General features: G+C 36.7%; 1 protein-coding gene across 20 annotated transcripts in view; it reads right to left on the bottom strand.

Annotated features, from left to right (window-relative positions):
• PARD3 (par-3 family cell polarity regulator) overlaps window positions 1-22,713 on the bottom strand; it is a 452,171-nt gene that overhangs the window by 142,724 nt on the left and 286,734 nt on the right. For 16 of the 20 annotated variants that reach the window (XM_039380695.1, XM_039380704.1, XM_039380699.1 and 13 more), the window contains 5 exons: window positions 22,416-22,566; window positions 15,667-15,856; window positions 10,747-10,898; window positions 9,649-9,693; window positions 3,184-3,411 (listed from right to left, as the gene is read on the bottom strand). In XM_039380695.1, coding sequence (XP_039236629.1) covers window positions 3,184-3,411; window positions 9,649-9,693; window positions 10,747-10,898; window positions 15,667-15,856; window positions 22,416-22,566 — 766 coding nt within the window. The remainder of the gene's footprint in view (window positions 1-3,183; window positions 3,412-9,648; window positions 9,694-10,746; window positions 10,899-15,666; window positions 15,857-22,415; window positions 22,567-22,713) is intronic. The other 4 variants (XM_039380698.1, XM_039380696.1, XM_039380707.1 and 1 more) reach the window with 2 other exon arrangements.

Below are 22,713 nucleotides of genomic sequence, written 5' to 3'. Positions count from 1 at the left end.
AAGCTGAACACCCACACCTTTCCACAAAAGTTCCTTCCTTACAGCCTCTAAAACTCACACATGTCTTCTCAAATACTTAAAATGTTACTCCAGAACTGGTCATTGGCATCTGATTTTCACCCTGGAGTTAGTAATTCAAAAGCATACTGTTCCAAGGACAGCAAAGACATTTAGAAGATTCAGCCCCTTTGCCACATATGATACCCGTATTTTTTATGGGTTTTGTACATGGGATGATGATGTTAGGAATTCCTCTATACGATATATTGCAGTGCTATTATTTGCTACTCTGAAGTCTGGAAGACAAAGAAACACTCCTAAAACTGAAACACTTGGAGGAGAAAGACAAAAAAAATTCAAGACAAATGGATCCAACCTCAAGGGCATCAGCAAATTGACCTCCAACATGTTTGCCTGGGTTTCGTAATGAGAGAAAGCCAGATTTTAATTTCAAACAATTATGGATTAATTAAATACAATTTACAAAAACTTAGGCAATGTCGTTATGGCAGCAGTGAGGCACTAGTTACGTTAGGACCAGATTGCTAAACTCCTACATATTCGTATGTGCCCAGGCTTTGTCCAGCTGAAGATACCATTTGGTAAATTCTCTGGAATCTAAGGTCACATATAATTTACACAAAGTGGAGTAGACTGCACCTCTTTGAGTTTTAACACAGATACAGACATGCTTTCAGAAAGACAGGCAGCATACGGCTGGGACAGCTCTTAAGTTCCCACGGCCACCAAGAGAAAAAGATGACCTCGAGGACTGAATTCTGTCCAACCAATTCACTATATTTGCTTTGGTACTCATCTGCTTCTATGAACCTGGCACATAAAATCTCTGGATTACTTCTTAGATGTTTCATTACAATATGTGGAAGCTATTAGAACACAACTCAACAGAAGGCATAGTTCTACACATATAGCTTGGTCACACTTTGCTCAGTCTTTCTTTACTGTGTGAGATCTCACAACAGCCTCGCTCTTGCTCTCTTATGAGATGAGATGGCTCTTGGTCCACCAGTGCTAGACAACTTCATCCAAACTCACTCGTGTCATCTCAAAAAGACTCACCCTATGTCATCTCGATTTCAGCCAGTTTTGGCTGCTGGTTTTGGCTGGGATAGGGTTAATTTTCTCCCCAGTGGCTGGTTTGGGGCTATGTTTTGAATTTGTACTGACTACAGGGTTGATAATATAGAGATGTTATTGATGTTGCTGAGCAGTGCTTACACAGAGGCAAGGCCTTTTCTGCTTTTCACACTGCCATGCTGGCAGGGAAGTTGGGGGTGCACTGGAGGCTGGGAGGAGACACAACCAAGACAGGTGACCCAAACGGACCAAAGGGATATTCCAGACCATATGACATCATGCTCAATATATTAAGTTGGGGGTAGAAGAAGGAAAGGGGGGGACATTTGCAGTGAGGGGGTTTGTCTTCCCAAGTAACCATTACACACGATGGGGCCCCGCTCTCCTGGAGATGGTTGAACACCTGCCTGTCCATGGGAAGCAGTAAATTAATTTCTTGGTATGCATGGCTTGTGTGTGCAGCTTCTGCTTCCCTATTAAACTGCCTTTATCTCAACCGATGAGTCTTCTACCTTTTGCTCTTCCAATTCTCTCCCCAATCTGGTTGGTGGGACAGTGAGTGAGCGGCTCCGTGGGGCTTGACTTCTGGCTGGGGTTAAACCGTGACACCACTGCTCCCACGTAAAGGATACAGAGGGCTCCAAATATTTCCTTGCTACTATCTATGCAGTGCATTAACAAGCTCAAAACATCTTACTGGAATCTCATAAACCTATACTCATCTTGAAAGCGCTTCATGACAGCAGTTTTGCTATATTTTTTATCAAATGAAGTTAAATCATCTGTAACTTCTGGGTAAGCCTCAAAGCAGGATATTACTATCAGTGGGTTTACACCAAACAGGGCCTTCTATAAAAACATGGTCTTGCGTCCCAAAAGACCATAGGCATGCAGGTTGTGAAAATGAGCAGGATCACATTTTCTCATACCTATTCTTCTACTAGCCAGAAATAGACTGACAGCCAGCAGCACCAGACCAGCATTTAGCTTCACTGCTGCATGAAATCGTTAGGTGCTGAAAAAGCAAAACAGAATTAATTCTGTCCATAACTACCTCTGAGAAAAGTGACTGGTAAAATGACCTCCCTTTCAGGCTCAGAACTCTTTAGAAAGAGGTAGATTAAAAAAAAAAAAAAAATTTAAAAAAAAAAAAAGTGCTTACATGAGTATATTTAGGGAATGAGGCCTATGAAACAGACTTTCTGAAACTAAAAAAATTTTAAAAAAGAAGAGAGTAAAAAATTCCTTTTCAAGCCTTTTCCATTAGCATTCAGGCTAAATACTTTACTACTTCAACCTTCCCACCATCATCTTCATTCATAAACTTCTAACTAGCTGCAGGTTGATTAAAAAAAAATTCTGCTGGTGTGTGACAAGTTGAAAGTAGTACAACATGAAGGTTAAAAATTCAATGATTTTAATACAACCCCTTCTTGAGGTAATTTACCATTCATACTATTTTCATTCAATACGAGTTGTCATTTTACCAGCCCATTCTTACATAGTTCAATAATGATAAGGTTAGCTTTGAAGTGATTCTTTTATGTTAATGACATTCTCCACATGTTGGGTCATACTTCAGGTTAAAGAACTGAAAATGTAAATGAATGCCCATTAGGGTGGGTAATAGCTGATCATTAACTTTATATTTTATTAGATCTGCCAGCCTTACTCACTCTAATTAAAGGACAGTAATTTCTTTTTATCCCCCCCAACACTACAAATATACTTTTCAAAGTTATACACATATATTTTTGTAACATAAATTTAGTGGGTTTATTTGTCTTTCTCCCTAAATTTTTTTCTAATTTATATTAGTACATTAATTAGCTGTCTTACAGAAAATTTTCATCGTAATTTAAGCAAACACTCAACCAATAGTCTTATTTTTGCATTTTAGAAAGGAAGAAAGCTACAGAATTTTGCGATCTGTTAATGTAAATGATGGGAAAAAGCCTAAAAAAAAAAACGATGAAGTTAGTTCTATTCTTTTAAAATCCTAAAATTATCTTCTACTACTTTAGTCACTTTCCGAAGGAATCAACCTATGTTGTTAATATTCGTTACGCAGAATAGTTTACTTACAAGTTTCCATGCCTTCATCATCATCATCTGCTACAGGTTTATCATAGGATTTGTCTATGGCAGCTCTGAAGCTTTCGTTGCAGCCTCGTCCTCGGATAATTCGCGGGCGCGGACGGTGGAAGGGAATGTCACCATTCAGAGTCACCTCAGCAACGGCTGTCTGCAGGCTTTCTAATGAGCTGGATTTCTTCAGACCTAATGAAGGCCCCACATCTCTGGTTGGGGAACCTTAGTGATTTAAGGGGGGGAAAAATGTAATTAGAATTAGTATTGAGAACTGCATGCTTGATTATGCATATCCATCCTGAAAGTCTTTGGGGACACACTTAACATTATTCACATCGTCTCTCAATAATCTGTAGGGAATTCTCCACAGATTTGTTGGTCTCAGAAGCGAATGAGTATGTCAAGTCACAGTCAACGAAACAGACAACATTAGCAAAGTCTGGCTTTTCAAATCAGTGAAGAGAGACCAACATCCATTACTATTATTTTAAACAATTTAAATTATAAAGAAACCATGGGGCTTTAGAAACGTAGCTCATAAAAGCAACAGAGATGCATACCTAATGGAATTAAACAAAACTATTAATTATTTTTTGTTTGAGCAGAAAATTTCATCTGTACTAGCAACTGATGAACAGAGAGCTGATTATGGGCATGAATCCTACTGTGTTTAGAGTGAGAGTCTTGCAAAGTAGCCTGACTTCTGGCGTCAAAGAACACACTGTTTGTTTGAGTTTTAAAGACTTGCATCAAATTGCTAACAATTTCATAATTAAATGTTTCTAAGAAATATCAGTTGACTTGCTCAGATTTTGTGAAATTGCTTAAAATAATCTGTGGAAAGGACCCAATTGGACAAGCAATACCAGTTATCTGTCTGGAAAAGAAACACGCTCCTGGCAGTCACCACGTTGAAGTTTGGGCAGCATTACAGCTGGGGTTGAGGGCAGCTCTTATTGCTGCAGCATGTCCAGAGGAAACCCCAGGCAGTATTCTGCAAAAGCTTTTCTCTATCTGGATTTTTCTTCTCAGGTTTGTGGACTAAATGTATAGCCTCTGTTCTTAGATACACTCTCACAGTGCAAATCACCTGACAATTGCACAAATTAGATCTCAAAGTTAAAACTGGGGGAAATATTTCAAGGGGGGAAAAAATCACTGCATTTATTTAAAGTGATTTTATTCAAAAGGGTAGTACAGTCTTGGCCAGATTTTGCATAGGATTTGGGACTGGAGAGCAAGATGAGGTGGTACAACATCACCATGGCTACATTTCCTGAAATTATGAGACCAGAGCCCTCTCTACCCCGAGAGAGCAGAACAGATAAATGTTGTGGCACCACAGCAGTCCACGTGGTGGGCTGTTACTCAGTTGACATCAGTATCCTTATCTGAGAGAGGCACAGAAAGATAAATTTCACAGCCAGCCACCAATGAGAGACAGAGCTAAGACCTGAACCCTCAGGTACACCAAACCTATGAACACTACATTAGTAAGCATGGTCTTAAAGCACGGTGAATAAAAGTGTAATAAAGGAAAACTTTTCTTTAAGTATTTGTCTCAGAATAATATAAACTTCTGAAGTTGATCCCTATTCTGATAGATATTAGGAGAGAGAAGAGGGGCAGTACCAGTCACTGTTCTTATGAAGGGTATGTGAAGTTACCTTAAAATGGGGAAAACTGCTACTACACTACTAAAACTATTCAGTATTGGTTGGGGAAGAAGAGGGTTACTGGCCCCACAGAAAGGATGCAGAATAGCAGCATGACAAGTCTTCTCCACGTAATTTGTTAACTTGGTACAAGATGGAGCAAAACAGCAAATGCCTTCATTTTCTATTCAGCTATGAAAAGTCTGAGAAATTACATTAAACTGAAATTCCTCAGAGCAAATGAATTAAAACAGCAGCTATCAAAGTATTCCCCTTCAGCTGACCTACTTAAGAGATGAACTTGTAAATAGAAACAAACTAAAAATCCTCTCTCACAGGTCTACACAACTCCTGCAGTTTGATTCCCCCAGCAGTCCATAGCCTTGCCCTTGGCCAAAAGTAAACACACCTCAACAAATGAGAACTTTTCTCTTTATGAACTCACATCTCCTAGAAGAAGCCACCCTTTCACTCACAGCCTGTAAGTGTTGGAGGGCTGAGGGTCATGAGGATGGTTGGGGCCAGAGTGCAATGGCCAGCTGGGATCAGGGAGGGTTGGTGGCTTCCCAGCTGTGCTAACAACCTGCAGTCCAGGGTCACCAAACTTCTGAACATGGGCTGAAGTCTAGGGGAAGCATTTCACATAACATTCTCTTTACCAATTAAAAGAACTCCAATTAAGACAGTTCCCTATAAAACTGTTCACTTTCTAGTTTATGCCAAATCCTGCTGTTCTTCCACTACACAAGAAGTGCAGTACACAAGAAGCGAGACTTTATTTTGCTTTTTACTTTTCAAGACTGTATTTTTTTAAAACAGTTCATGAGACAGAAAAAAAATGGATGCAACATTTTGAAGGAAAAAAGAGGAAACAGGACAATCATATATATCATAAACCAGTTGTTTGATAGATCCTATTTCATATACAAAAGGAAAGAGTGTCCTCTTACATGGCAACTTACTGTAAACTTCCTTATTCCACATTCTGCTTTGCAACCTTCCAAATGAAATTATCATATATTTTTTTTCTAATTACCAAGTGGTTTTTTTTCTAAACAGTAATTTTAAAGAAGGCATTTATGTGCCCATTTATGTTCATAAAGGACATTAAGAAAAATTCCATTTACTGACACCCAATACAGATCTTTGTGAGAACCATATGTACTTAAGTTGTGCTTTCCCAAAGGAAAAGCTAGATTGGATATGAGCTAATGTTGAGTACTGTAAAACTAATAATGGATTACAGAAATTATAAGAATAATTATTGAACTTGGGTGGCCATGAACACAAACGTGAACAGGTTGCAGAATCTGAAAAGGAGAAATCTCCTTTCACAAGCAATTTAAGCACTGTGATCATAAAGCTATGTATATTTTAATATCTTATCTTCTATGGTTACTTCATAGCAAGTCTACTATTAAGTTTCCCTGTAAATTGAGTGAAGAATTTATTACTAGAATGCGCCAACCAGAAAGTGAGTTGTTTACTGATAATCTGGTAAGAAAAAGCAAACTTTCTTTAAAATGGATTCTGTTTAAAATTTATGAGTCACATCAAAACCTTGTTTTCTAAATACAAAAATGTCAGCATTTTCTTCCAGCCTTTACAGCACTGGTGGTAATCATCAGAAATGTTATCTGCTGAGAATGACTTCTACTTCTATTTTGACACCAGAATTTAAAGTAGGAAAAAAAAACGAGCGGAAAAGACACATCTGCCTAAAGCATATTTATATGACTGAGGATGAAAGGGATCCTTTTATCATTTTTAAAATTTGAATTTTATCAAAATTTCCCTTTCCAATGATTTTCTTAACAAATATCCTTTGAGGTAGCTTCATCCCTCTGTAGCACAGGAGCCATCCTGCCACCGCGTGCGTACTCTCCTCACACGCTCGGCCATACGGCTCTGCTCTACACACCCCTGTCCATCTCTTAAGGGCTTTGTGACATGCTCACACCACTCTGCCAAGCACAGCCCCTGCCCACCACACATGTATCTCCACTCCCTATGTCCCCAGCTGGGGGACAAGGGCCAAGCTTTGTCCTCCTGGCCACGCAGCCACCCATCCCCTGCTCATGCATGGCTGTGTGTGTCGGCTGTCACACGTAACTTCACAGTACCTACAGATCCAACGAGACATTTAACACACAGAGCCCATGTGCTGCTTCCCACTCCAAGTCCTTTGTCTCTCCCTTGCACTGATGCTGTTTAACGACTCATTGTGCCTCCACTTATCTCACCTTATGTGAATTATTTATACAGTGACACAAATCCGCTTGGGCCATTTGCAAAGGCAAAACTAGTGGTGTCAAAGGCTATACGATGTTTCCTCCAGTGAATAATTTTTGCCAATAAGGTAAATTTTTCATCAGCACATTCTTTTAAGTCATTTAAAATGACAATTTGTTTCCTTTCTGAAACATTATTTTTATGAACTATGAAGTAAATGCTACCTGCAACTGATGCCAAAATCTTCTCTGGATTTGATTTAGCCAGTTTTCCAAAGGCATGAAGTCTACTTTCTAAACACTTTCTTGAAGGACATTAGCAGTCAGTCTATTTACTTACTAACATCTGCTCCATTACATTTGATAAATTCTTCCATTTCTAGTTCAATTCAGACACTAAGAGAGTAACACTTCATCTGGGGAAAGCAGGGGAGGAATAAAGCAAGAATCTGCATTAAAAAGAGTTTAGTTTTGGTTCCATTTAATAAAACAGTTTACTTAAAAAGCACTGTGCGAAATAATAAATAAATAATTTAAATAAATGTTCTTTGACTTTTTTTTCTTTTTTTTTTTTTCATTTTCATAATGTGTACATGGACGAATAACCACCCAGAGTTATAGTATGCTTGGGACTCTATAAATGAGCCATGCTCAATTGCTACCGAATATACTTCTAACCTCTAGGATGAACTGTAAACACTGCAAGGATTAGGTAATTCAAATGAACTATAGAAAGAAAAATAATTAAAAAACTATTACAGTAACTAGGGCTGGTGAGTTCCATGCTCTCCTTTTCAGCCAATACTATTAAGTCCAACTGTGACAGTAACAGAGTTTGTTTTTATCTTTTCTAAAGTAAATATATGTTGAAGTTTTCTGGCTTCTAGAGTTCATTAAAGTATAGTTCACCACACATTTGAAGCATTTTTTCCCTAGAACCCAACAATTTTTAAGCCAAACTACAGTAAGTGGTTTGTTTAACAGCCACATCCATCTTCAGTAATGGGAGAAATCCAGTGTTTATATACAAAACCTGGTTAAAAGCACGCAAGATAAATAAAATAAAAGTACAGTGAAAGGTGTTTTTCCTTTTTTCCAGCCACTGAACTTTCTATGCAAAAATATGTAACTGCCTAGTCCAGATGGTATGGTCATGCTCTTTCACCCATGTTGTCCGATTTTTTTCCTTTTTGGAATGTAATCCAGGTGTTACACGTAGAGAAAAACTACACTCAATTCATACCACCCTCTGTTTGATACCACCAAAACCACTGTGCACTTTTAAAACCTAGGCATCATATTTTACTAAAACACACAGGTTTTATACCATTCTAATCACATCACATTCAAAGAGGCAGGTTAATAAGAAAATTAAAAATAATTTATAATAATTATGAGTTTGATCTTTAACTCCTTTCTATGTGAATAATGCTCAGGGGTGAAGGCAGTTCCTAAGCACTGATTATTACCACAACCATTAATACAATTCATACATTCACACTCTGATGGCTTTAATACTTCAAAACATTCATACATTTTAATTTTGTGTACTCATTCTTAATTTGTAAAGCTGCAAGTCTGTGGCCATATTCTTCAACATTTTAAGAGTCAGAAGACTTAGCTGTTCAAATAAAAATTATAATTTTATCACTTGATTACTTACAGTTTTTCAGTATTCCTACTCATGTTATAAAGTCTGGTTAAACAGAGATGCAGTTGTGAATTAGTAATTGTAAATTCTGTATGGAATGCACTACTCCTTAAATCATGCTAAAATAAATAATATTTTCAGGTTAAAAAGGTGAATTGTTCCTAATTAGAGCTAAGTAATGTTATGGTGTCCTCTGGATCTAGCCTAATTAAAATAGCATTCCATAGGTCAAAAGCTAACTTATATTAATAAATCATAAAGGTTCATAATTGCAGTTGGTGCATTATTTTAATTACTAATAAAAATATGCCTTGAAAGCTATTTCTCATTATCATTTTGAGAAACATTACAATGAATGGTATATGGAAAAGATTCTATTTACATATTCTTTTGTTCTTTTACAAGGCTCAGATTTCAGCTCCAAAAGCAAATCAACTTGCACAAATAATCTTCAACTCAGCGCACAACATGTATCTGATGACCACTTAAGGCCAAGGCAGCAGTTTTCTAATTAAAATAATTGTTTTCAAGCACTGTGTTAGCACTGTAATAGCCAAACACTCGACTCTTCCAAATCATCTATTCCATGCATTTCAGTTTGAAGTTAGGAGGAGGTTTTCCAAGATTTTTTTTGAAAGGACAAAAAACTTCAAACAACTCCAAATATTTATGAGTTCAAAGTGTAGAAACAGGTGTCTGCCTACAGTCACATGCATGACCTGGCTGAATATAATACCCTAGATACTTGTCTCTATAGAAAATTTTCTTTTTCTCTACAACTTGATTATTCACAACAATAGAAAGCAGCCATGCAAGTACTGGAATATTCATGTTTTCATGCAATTTGACTGGCAGTTCTGTAATTGTGGTAAGCTGCTTTGACCAAGGTTTCTATAGCAACAGCCTTACTGTCAATTCTTACCTGTTTTCTGGTCATCCATTGTACTGAGCTTAGTCTCGTCAGCTACTGTTAAAAGGTAAATGCATAACGGTTAGCCCAGTTAGTGCCCATGCCCCACATGCATCCAACATTCCTCCTGTTTTGCCTTTTCTTTTTCAAGTTAGGGGGCCTTAGAAATGTCACACTTCATGCAAATAAACTGCAACAGTAAGCAAACATTCTGGGCAGAAATGGCAGCAAACTAGTAACCTTCATGCAATGTCAGTCATGTTCACATCACAGGCAGGTACAATATGTTATTTACACGTTAGCACATTGCAACTAGTCAAGACAAGTAATACCACCAACCTTACTGTAACCTGAGGAAGTTGGTGAGTTAAGGATTGTAGGTAAGACATTCACAACTATTGTAAAGTAGTGAATTGCATTATAATTGCATTATATCTTATTATTCTAAGTAGAGAATTTTGTGTGTTTAAACAATCAAAACTCACTGTTTAAGGTTACTAGAGTCCACAAATCAGAATCTAAATTCAATAACAGAAAAATAGATGGGCTCGTTAGCAATTACTTATTCTCAGTTGGTTTATGAGTTAAAATGATTAGCTGATTGCCTGTCTTAGCTGTGGCTACTTTATAGGGCTTCTGATACAAATATTAAAACTTGGATCTTAAATAGATGTCAGACTTGTTCCATTTTCTAATTCTGAATTCATCTACAAAATGAGAGAGTCTGAAGGACCTTTAAGACTAACTGCATTATAACAATGAACTGAGAATAAACCTGGCTACACAGAATCACAGTGAGGTACAGTTTTACCCACTTATTCTAAATGGATCGGTAAAATGCACTTTCCACCTCCATTTTAATAAATACTGTTTATTATGTTTATGTATAACCATATATAGAAGGCTACAACGTTCGAATGTATGGACACTTACAAACAACAAACAGTACACAGGTCACTTAGGCATTTAAGTTAGCATTTTTCTTCCCACAAGTAGACATTCTGTGCAGTAGTACTGCATACACACAATGTGTTTGGAATTACAAAATCTATATACTTACAACATGAAAATCAGGTTCAAATAAAAAAAAATTGAAAAAATATCACTCACTACCTAGATCCATGCTTTTGGATTTTCGTGTTTTAACAAACTCCAACTGACTGGCATCTGAAAATTGCTTTGTACGCTTTTCTGACATGCTCTGGCGTCCAAAACCCTCTCGCTGGAAGGCAAGCACTGGATCAACATCTGGACTAAGAGTGCTGTAGGAAGGGAAAAAAATCATGCGAACATTTATCAAGATCACGCAACCTTTCACTCTTCAGAGAAAAGCATTTATTTAGCACGTGACTTCTACCAATGAAAAAGTGTACAGTTTTAAATAAACCACTGCAAGTATTCAGTTACACACACGATGGATTTGTTTTACTTCATCAAGCAATTCTAGTCAAAAAGTATCAAGAATTTCACTTAAGAGCTTAATGAAAGATATACATATCTGGTGCACTATACATATACTATCAGAACATAAAGCCCAACATAGGAATAATTTGAGGGAGAATAAAACAGTTCCTTTTGATTACTGAGAAACAAATATATTCTATTGATAGAAAATTATGAGATTTTTCTTCTCAAAAAATGTTTTCAGTAAAGCATAAATAGAATCTGTTCTGCCTGAAGCCCACAAAGGTTTAAACTTCTTCATTTAAAGACTCTGCATTAAAATTTCTCTCCATATGTGAAATTGCTTGTAAATTTTTCACAGTTTCTCTTGCTTTTAACCTGGCTATGACAGACAACCATATATTTACTCATTGCTTCCCTACAGAAAAAGTGTTCACCACAATGGATCCACTATTAAATCAGAAATGAGGGTAAGTGTTCTGAGTTTTGGGTTCTTCTGAAGGTGTGACCTTGGCTGAGTGAGTCAGGTCTTCAGTGAGCTTCATAAGAAGCATACCAAAGGTAGATTTATTAACGTTGGTCAAACACTGGTAGAATCATGAATGCAAGCAAAATTTGGTATGCAAGCTAAACCTTAGGCTTGCAATGTGTCACCGTGGCCACAGCACATGTTAAGAACAATTTAAAAAAAAAAAAGCAAGATTGCTTATTGTTAATAAACAGTAGGAAAGAAAACACACAAAGATCTTCTGACTCCTGGAAAAGGGGAGAGTATTTAAATTTCTACGTCAGCTGGCACAAAAAGAAATCAAAAGCATAAAATACTGAAAAATGAGTATTTTGCACCATTGTTATCTATCCTATAAGAAAATGATCCCTCAAAATCCCCCCTTTGATTGTTGTACTTTAAGATACAAAAAAGCTAAGCATTTTGTCACTGAGATCTCTAAGCAGATCTCTAAATGCCATTCAAAATATTGTGTACACACATCGTACTGTTTGGCAGCATACATGTTTTACTGTAAGGGGTAAGTATAATATACATCTCATTCCTAGTGAGAAACAGGCAAATAGTGAATTTCTGCAGAAACTAACTTACAGTTTTAAATTCTGTAACATGTGCATGTTTTTGTAGGCCACGTACTATAATTTGCAAAAGCATCTTTGATCAAGAAACACCTGGGTATTAGGCACAACAGTAAACAGAGGTAAGAAAAAGTGTCCAAAGGCATGAAGTACAATAAAGGACAAAAATCACTATCCACATTACCAGGCAGCTGAGAAGAAATTCAGACTAGTAATGGCAGATTTACAAATAATAATATATGTGCATGTGACAAGCACATAATACTTCAGTGTGAGCAGGATCAGAGCTTATATGAATAAAGCCAATGTCAAGTGCATTTTGACTTTAATGTTTCTGGCTCAGGTTCATAATGTTTTACATTTAATTACTGCAACTATTTCAGAGATGTCTGCGCAATTTAGCAACATTTTGAAGCATATGCTTAAAAGCTTTGATGAATCAGAGACCAAACTCAAAAATAACTATTTAGTCTTCGCATCCACTCCCACAAAATAGGGAAAAAATTATCTCCACATCATAGAAAGATAAAATTGTCAAGGCCAATATACTATTCTAGCATTTACAGCAATGCAACACATAGCTGAATAAGAACAACCTAAGTCTGAAATGTCCTCCAAAGTGACTCAAACTGAACTCACAGGGTTTCAACACCTTTCATAATCAGATTATAATTGACTTTCCCAAGGTCACACAGAAGTTTCTGGCTCACTGCTACTCAGTCCTGTCTCTGAAGGTCAGAAGAATGTGGTTTTACTAAGTGAGAATTAGCAGAGTTCACGTTTGTTAAAGATGACCAGCTTCATCTAGCCAAACAAAATGTATCCTGTGACACTTTCTTCAAAAAGGATGAATTTCTAAAACTATTTCTCTTGGCTGTATGCTTCTTTTTTTCATATGAGCTTGCTTTGATCCACCTGTATAAAGCTTCTAATAGAGTTGAATATCATTTCCATGTAAACACACCACACACATATATATTGAACTTGAAGTCCTAAGAACAGACTAAAACTCCAAAGTCAAATATAACTTGAAAAGGACACCACAGATCCCTGAGAGAGCAGTGGGCCTGGACACAGCGTCAGTGACTGGGAATGTGGGAGACTGGATTCCAGCATTGCCACTGACACCACCTTTAGGGACTTTCTGCTTCCTTGATTTGCCCTTCTCATACCTCCCCTTCCACACACACTTACATGGGGAATTATTATTCCATGTTTACATAGTATCCTGCACACTAAAGGTGCTACTTAGCACCTTTATCTGAGCCCTATGCAGAGTTATCAATTTTCATGTCCTGTTTTACTTCTATTATTAATGACCCATAAGCATGTTTTAGTAATTAAGGAAGAAGCAGATCATAGGAGTCTGAATGCATGTATATTGTCTAAAAGTATTCAAAAGTCCCCATGAAGAGTCACAACTGCAAAAGCCAATGAGCACAGAGGAGGAACTAATGCCCCTAAAATGCCTCATTTTAATATTTTTCAACTACATCAATAAAAGACAGAAGGTGAATTTAGTGCAAGTCATTAAGCAATGCCAAATGCAATTTACTATATTCTAGCACACTTAACAAATAAGATTTCTGGAATGACAGCTGATCCTTAAAAGAATGTAACCGTCTTCTGACCCTCAATGTTATTAAAATTCCACTTATTAATCCTGTCTTATTGCCCCTTTGTTTTCATAACATTTTCATCAAGGATTAGGGAGATATTGTGAGGCTGGAAAAGCTTACATTTTCTTCTGTGATTCAGAACAGCTGCCATTCTTGTTTGGATAACCCTTCATCCATATTCTTAGTTTTACCCTTTGTGCCTTCCAGCAAAATCATACAATGCACCTTCATTTTACAAGTCTTCCTTCATCCATTAGCAACAGGAAATTAATGCAACACTCTAATTCTAGTGCTATTTACTTTTTTTTTACAGATAGAATACATTAGATAGTTAAGTATGGCACGGATCTACTCTTCTAAGTGTCATTGTATCTGAAGACCTTTACAGTTTCTCATAGACATGCTTAAGTTTTTTGAGCATGATCAATTCCCCAATATCTAATCCCTATTTTCTTTACTGTTACTTTCATTTACAAAGAAGTATATGAATAGCAAGACACACTGCAGAAATCAATATAAAAGCATCTGCACGTTTCAAATGGACTTTTACTTTATGTTATAGGTTTTTGCTCATATTTGGCTAAAAAACCCACCCTCAGCAATAAGCTATTACGTGCAAGCTTTGGTACTGTTCTATTTAAATGTCTCAGATTCTCAGTTCTAAAAGGTTTTGCAAAAGACAAATGGACTTTTCATGGGCCCAAATTACAGGTATGACTTGTCCACAAGAAGAACATTAAAAAAAAAAAAAAAAAGGCAAATGAGGATGAAAGAATTACCTTTTTATGCAATTATTAAAACAGTGCTTAAAATATGGAACTCAATTCCTGGATATAAGATGAAATAAACTAGTATAAAGTAAAGAAGCAGCTGACAGGTGCATATCAGCTGGCAGGTGCTATTGCTGTTTTATTAAGATATTGCTGACATACTCATAACAGGCTCAAGAGACAGGAAAAATAAGAAAATTCATATACTTCACACCATTTGTGGTAATTATCTAGCTTCAAGAAGTGGCAGTGTACAGGGGTGGGCTTTTATTTTGCTATTAATATAGATAATTACAGGACTTGTAAATTAAATCTTAGATCTGTATTAATTGTACTAACTAACCAATAAACAGTATTTCTTTGCCAGAAACCTAAGCAAGTAAATAATGGAGCTCATTGCATTTCTCATTAAGACTCTTTTATTAAAATATATTAATGTAATGGAAGAGTTAACCTAAGATTCACAAAAAATATTTTTATTATGGATTAAACATATAGTTACTATCCATAGTTTTAAATGTGCATTTACTACTTTCCAAATATTTAAATGTAGAGCTATTACAGTACAATCTTTGCAAATCATATAACAATATGACTAGCATTTCTTCACACACAATGAAGAAAACTAGTTCTTTTTACACAAGCATTAACACTAAAGCAAAACAAAGACCTGCTTTGACCTCTAAGCAGGTTTTAAAAGTACTGTACATTATTAGGAAAAGTAATGAAGTATGCAGAAGTATTGAAAAGCTCTTAGAGATATAATGCAATGTAAAAATAAATTTTTGTTTTATAGACTTAGAAATATTTACAGTGAGGTTTAAACTCAAGTGTTTAAATTTTGCAGTTTCTTTTACAAAAGCTAGCTCAGTTGGCAATTAAATCAATATTAAATTGTCAAATTAACACAGCTATATACTGATTTTGTCTTAGTAACATTTCCACAAATATGCTTTAACACAGCACAACACTGCAACCAGAAGTATTTGTGAAGACTTCCTTCCTGAAGCAGGGACAATTACCAGTTTGAAAATAGTAAAATCCAAATGTGAGGAAAAAAACCTAATATTAGCGATAACCAAAAATGTAACTAAAGGAAAGGATGCAATCACAGCTGTCTCTTTTTTCCTTCCACCAAATCATGCTCTTACCAGTCTGTTGACTCATTAATTGCAGCTTTAGCCCATCCACCAGTATCAACAGTGCCAAACCCAACATCATCATGGGAGCTGGATGATGACTGGTCAGATAGATGAGGAGGAAGGACCGACAGCCTGTCATCTTCAATAATGACAGTGTCATCTTGAGGCATGTTCACTGTTGGAGACAGTTGATATTTACCTGAGAAAAAAGGAGAAAAACCCCCAAAACTAAATATTGGCAGAGAATGCAGAGAATGCCTTGAAAAATATATAATCACAGCTGACAAAAGGTCATGTCAAACTGCAGTGCAACCAATGAGTGACACAATGCAGACAATAAAATTAACTATGTCTCAGTTTATACTTATCTTCCTATACAGAGGTCTGAAAAGTAATGCACACCAGTTGTATCTGTGGCCTACTGGAAGAAGACTATAGTGTCACAGAAGGGTTGAAATTTGGAAGGGACCTCTCATCTGGTTCAACCCTTCCCGCTCAAGCAGAGACACCTACAGCCAGTGTCCCAGGACCCCAATCAAATTGCTTTTGAATACTTCTCCTCCACCGCCTCCCAGGCTACTCTGTGCCAGTGCGTGGTCACCCTTTACAGTAAAAAATTTTTTCCTTATGTTCAGAGGGAACCCCACATGTTTCTGTCTGTGCCCATTGTCTCAGATCCTGCCTGAGGAACTGCTGAAAAGCAACTCCCCCAGAAGACAGCAATTCCTCTTGCATCACATCGTTTGGTAGAAACAAAGAATGAGTTCAACAAGGATTAACAAAGCTCATCACTTCTCCTGGTCGGTCTTGCCCTCATGAAATTCGAAACTGTTCAACTGCTGCTGGGAAGTCAATACATGCAAAATTTTGAAAAAAATTACCAAATTCTATTACCACCAAATTCAAACAAGTTTTAACACTGTCGCTAAAATGCTTAAACTAGAACCATCACATACAGGAAAGGGACATAATAAAGACTCTATGTTAGTCTTTGCTCAGTGTCAGACTTCATTGAGTTAATTTCTGAGTAGAAGTTAAAAGATTATATAATCTTACTAAAACAATTAGTAAAATTGTCACATCTCATGAGGAGAAACACACTAGCTTAATCAACCATTAATCTGACAATAAACTGTAAATTATTCTAAAACTATGATGCACCAGAGTAATATATTGAAAAACTTCTATTTCCATAACCTAAATTGTTTCTATGGACACATCAGTTATTTCCACCCTTTCCTTTTGCTATAGATATGGAAAAATTGTGTAAAATTAGGGGAAAACAATTATTCTCCTTTTCTGGAAAGGTTTCAGTTACCATCACTACCTTTGCATGCAATTATTAAAAAACAAATGAAAAAAAACAAACTTTATGTTTAAAGAGCTAACTAAAATCCTCACTGCACTAGATAATACATATTGCACAGTTTTCCAAAGAGGGGAAAATTTGTTTCAAAAAAGATCATTAAAGAAGGCTGAAGAAGTGGCTGGAAGAAAAAGGTACTGCACAGTGAACGTCTCATCATTGTCAAACTGAAATGAAAGTATGTAGTTTGCATAACAGCTGATTCTGCCCAGTAATAGCTCCTTTGATGGACAGGTTAATGTTTAGCCTGGTAATGTACTTCTTTCCAAACATAATGCCTACAAGACTGTTAACTCTGTAGTTAATAACGTCTCCAAAGAATTGGTTGTGAAAAGGTATAACCTTATGGCATTCGGCAGATTGAACTTCCCATTTGAGAGGCTACAGTAATTCAGTAACATTTTTAACTTTGCACGACCCTTCTTTATTTCTGACAAGGGTGAAGACTGACATTTTAATAGTTGCTTTGGAATTTAGGAGAAAACCCATCTGACGTGCCTATGCTTTTCATTGCACATGAAGCTAAAAACAGGTGAAAGGCTTCACCTCCAGCAGATGGTTAGACAAACCTCAGCAATGGACTCAATACATCCTTTGTAGAGAACTCAGCTGAAGTGGACAGAAAATACCCCTGGAGAATTAACTCTGCGAGTGTTGTGAGAAATGTTACAAGGAAATATCAAAGAAACTTCAAACCCAGTAATCATCAGTATATTTGACTGATCTACAAATCTAAGGCGTTGCTCGAGCTGTCTACAAACCTCTTCAAGATGATAATTTTCCCTCAGGCTAGAAAAGTGCTATAAAATTTAGACTCTGAATACATTTCAAGTCCAGTTTTGCATATATTAATTCAACTTCAGTGAGGTAATCTGTAATAATATAAAGTATTTTGGACAGTGTACTGAGCAAGGGAAAACATTCTCCCTTTCAAGTGTGTCTCATCTTAGGGCAACAGTGTTCAAATTTCTTGGACAAGTTACCAATCTAAAGAAGCATAGCAGACCACACCAAAATATGGGGTAAGAAGGGTTCCCATCTGCCTGTGCAAAAAAAGAAGTCTCAGAGCTCCAGTAGCAAAAGGCTGGTCTCCAGGTCCATAAGGATTTTTACCTTGGAAGTTAAAATATGTCAAACGGCAACACTTCAGACCTATTACATACCTATAATAGACCAGAAGATAGTCTGGACCTGAATTAAACCACCAATATAAAGCACTCCAAAAAACCCTGAGCATACACAGTACATAATATGAACAGCAGGCCTATTCAAGAAGAACTAAACTGCTCCGGGTCCTTTCAAATCTTGAAATTCTCTGAAGTTTAGCTAATAGGTTTGCTGAGATAACTTGGCTCCCATACTGCCACTGCATTGCCATGAACTGTATCTGGTTTGATCCCTGTGGTTTTGCTATTGCTTTCTTTTTAAAGTATGGCCTACAGTCTCACTATATGTTCAAAACCCAGTATTCCTTTATGAATATCTCATGCGCGTTTTGATACTGTGGGATTCAGACCAATTGTTCAACAGATGCCTGGGGAACGTCTAAGGACAAGAATTTTTCCACTATATCCAGATCTTGGATCTGTCAACTGTTGTATCTGAGCATCGCATTCTGATGAGATTCCTGGCCAAGGAATTACATTCTAATTGTAAAGGATTATTTTCATTTCAATGACACACACACTCTAACTAAATTTTTGTCAGTAGTGCTTCCCCCTGATTCTATCCTTAACATAGCGATTATTTATGTAGAGAACAAAGTATTTCCTGTTGTGTAGGAACCATCAAATTTCTGGGAGATCCTTCAGGATGAAAGGTAGATTCAGTGCAAGCAATTGTTATTCTGTGCACCCCCTGATAACTAACTTCTGTTTAGTCACCGTTAGCAACAAAACCCACCACGTTCATAAAAAAAATATAAGCAACTAGAAGAAAGAGATGAAAGAGGACTTTGTACTAAGCTGTTTGTTGTATAAGAATAATTTATTATAGACAGGAGCTATGTGTTTGTGTATTGCAAAATTCACGAGCATAATGCATGATATACAAGAAAGGTGTATCAAAAGAAGAGACTTGAATTTTTAATTATAGAGTCAAGCAAACCAGTATAACACAGTTGTTATTCTGAATGTGCTAACAGTATGTAACCTGAAAATATTAAAATAAACAAACATAAGAGTTTATTACAGTCATCTAATTCTTAAAAGATCTAATTTGTATAAATAAAAAAGCCTCATCAAACTCAAAAACATTATTCCCTGAATACAGAAAGTTATATCTTTTCTCCATCAGTAATTTTCAGAGAAATATTATAAAATGAAAAAGCGTAAGAAAATCTATAATAGCAATAATCATCTAGAAAAGGAGATCAACATGAGAATCATCAGAAACATTAAAAGATTCACATAGTCTTTTTGCAGTAAGCAAACATTATTTTACATAATTTAAATCACGTTGTAAAATTGGTATTTTATTCCTACTCTCACACCAAGGCTCTGACAACCAGTTCTTGCTGCCAGTTATGGACTGAAAGAGTAAGGAAATTGTCTTAAACACCTTTCCTGAAAATTACATTAGTGTATTTAAAAGAAACAAAACTCTCTTAAAAGCTTCCTTCCAACTTTAAGCAATGACTAAAAACAGCAGGTATTTCCTAGACTTTGAGATTATTGCTTCTGAATAGGAAGGACTCAAATCCATCAATTTTATCTAATAGCAAAAGCAGCAGAAAGACCTACTGCTTCACCCATGAAACAAGTTGTGACCTCCTCACTAATAAGTACTGAGAGTACTAAAAGTTTACATAGTTAAGCTCATTGAGGGGTAAATAAAAAGACATCAGATGATTCAGAGAGCCCTTAAGTCAGAGGGCTTCTTGATATGGGGAGAGCACTCAAGGGAACCAGCACTGCATAAAGCACTCCTTTTTGGCTTGTTTTCATGGTCAGGGCTAGCATGGGAAGGTACAGACCTCCTGTCTTCCTCAGCCAGATTGTTCTTAGGAGTAATCCTCACTTTTAGGCCAATTTTCAAGAGAGGAAAAAAACTCTGGAAGAGTCATGTAACATAAACATTCTCAAGAAAATAAAAAAAGTTCTGAGTTTTACCTTGTTATCAATGCCAAAAGGACAGGAATTCCACTACGTAACAAATGATTGGGTCTTACAAATGTTAGCTATTCTGAAACAAGCAACTGAACTTATCTCTTGCAACAGGCTTTCTGTCATCTTTATGGCACTGCAAGAAAACTTGCATGCAATAATAACACAAAAGGTTGTGAACACTGCAGTTTTAACTTAGTGGCACTGATTAATTCAGAAAAATTAGTCTATTAGAAAACTGACAGTTCCCTAAAAACTGGATTTATACATGACAGCTCTGTGAAGCTGCAGAAGGGAAAAGCCCAGTTAGTTCTGGCAAGACTACTTTTCAGTTACACTGCACTAGATCACATTTACTATGGGTTTCAGCACAATTTGATTTTCCATGTGCTTCCACTAAAGCATCAACGGATTTAAGTTGCAACCAACCAATTTTCTACATAGTTCCTGGTTCCTGAAAACAATACAAAAAAATGATGATTCACAGGAGATCAAAACTTGAACTTCAGGTTATAAAAAACTTAGAAAATGCACGATGAATTTTTTTTCTCCTATGTTCACAGTGCAGAGGTATTCTAAAAGCATTGGATTTCAAAAGCTTTGGAAAGACTTTTTTTTCTTTTGTTGAAACATCAGTTACTGGCTACTGCTAAAGAGATGATACCAGACTGATGAACTACTAGTTCGATTTGGCATGGCAAGTTCTGTGTTCCTTTGATGTGGAAGTAAACTGCATTGCTGACACACATGCACACAGACTCGCTGAGTTTCTTCTCCCATCAATGGACAAGGTGTTTAAGCGATAACTTGTTAATGCTTATATGAGCTCTGTGTGTAAATCCGCTGCAGCACTGATGGAAAAAGCAGAAGGTAGCGCTTTACAAATGTTTTATCTAAAGCCTTGACAACACAAGAACTAGTTCTTTCTATGGTAGTGCTAAAGACTCCAAATTATTTTATCACTCCTTAAATTTGTTGACAAATAAATAGGTTTTTTTCTAAATGTTTCTCTTTAAGAGCATATGACTTTGGGTGACAAGGTTTCACGCTTCCTTGATTTTCATGTACACAATTTTTCTTCCAAGCTGCACAAAATAAAATGCAATAGAACAGAATATTTGTTTCCAATTATTGTTGCCCAAACACAAAAAAAAAAAAAAAAGGACAGAACACTTAATGAAATAAATACCTGAAGACCTAAAGAGCAAACTTGTGGATTTTCAGAGACTTCAACAGCAATCTTATTCTGTTACCACAAAGAAAATGTAAACCCCAAAATACAAAAATTAAAAAAAAAAGAACCCCCAAAACAGGGTGAAAAATAATACACACAAACTGTTGACTGGAAAAAGTCTAAGTGGTAGACTTTAAATTTTCTGAGTCTGAAAATCAACCTAAAGCAATTAAAAACTAAGTTCAGCCTTGCTTCATATCAAGTCTATAGCAGCATTTTCTAATATATTCTGTGTATGTAAGACACTAAGAAAACTCTCAGATTTAATGGCCATATCTTCTGTTTAAAACTTGCAACTCAAGCAAGCAATCGCTGCGTCTTCTGTCAGGTGCTATTCTCATCAAACCGCTTCTTGTGTTTAAATTTGAAAATCCTTTCAAACTAATCCCATCCTAGTCAGTAAACCCAGCCACTCCCGTGGCAAGGCAAGTCTTTATTACCTAGCTCTGTATATCGGAAGTTGAATTGCTGCAGAGCAACCGCTAATAACCTCATTATCCACTGCGACCACGCAGATGGTATGGCACAGTATCTACACAAGGGATGCTTAAAATTAGTTATGAGGCTTTAAAATTGGTGTCCTGCAAAGCAAAAATTCAAACAAATTAATGAAATGCCCTAATAAGCATAAATGGATGCAGGTTTGCCTTATTTATTTTTGTATTTTAGTAGGACTGAAACAGAGGAGAAGAAATGCTGGAAAAAAACTATAAATTCCCATGAGTCACTGACTTCAATGCGACTGAAGACTCAACAAGGAGCCTAGGCCAACCAATAATTTATTGTCCCAAAGCAGACACTGAAAAACCATGTTAAATACTACTGCTATTCGTTCTATCACCTGCCACAGGATATGAAACTCACTTTAGAATTCCACTTTCTTTCTCACATTAACTATCCAGAAGGCTTGAGTGGAACAATTTGAAGGTATGTTTTAAGTTGGTCATTGCAACCTACGTGTTCCCTGATTCCCACATAATGCATTAATTTCCCTTCAATGAATCACAGAGAGGAATAAAAACATGCCCTGCTTAGCAGAGCTGCTTTGACTCACCCATTATCCTACTCAATGCCACGTTCTTTGTGGGCGATTCGCTGAGACCCTCGATCCCGCCGTAGAGGGAGTGGGAAATCCTCCGCTCCCGGTCATCCAGCAGAGTCTCTATGGGCAGCTCTGGCCCGGAGGGGCTCCCAGGTGATTCCAACTGCACAGAGAGGGAAAAATTAGCACCCGGGGTCCACTTAGCCACATGGGGGAACTGTAACAAACTGCCTAAGGGCTAGACCTGTCTGAGCACCAAATGAGGTAGAACTTCTCACCCCAGACAAAGATAATTTGCAATGACAGCTCT

This window comes from Pipra filicauda, unplaced genomic scaffold (assembly GCF_003945595.2).
Source record: "Pipra filicauda isolate LSUMZ 115617 unplaced genomic scaffold, ASM394559v2 scaffold1_size10287979_pilon, whole genome shotgun sequence".
Taxonomy (NCBI): domain Eukaryota; kingdom Metazoa; phylum Chordata; class Aves; order Passeriformes; family Pipridae; genus Pipra; species Pipra filicauda.
Note: the sequence above shows the minus strand (reverse complement) of the source record. Positions and strands in the feature narration are given on the sequence as shown.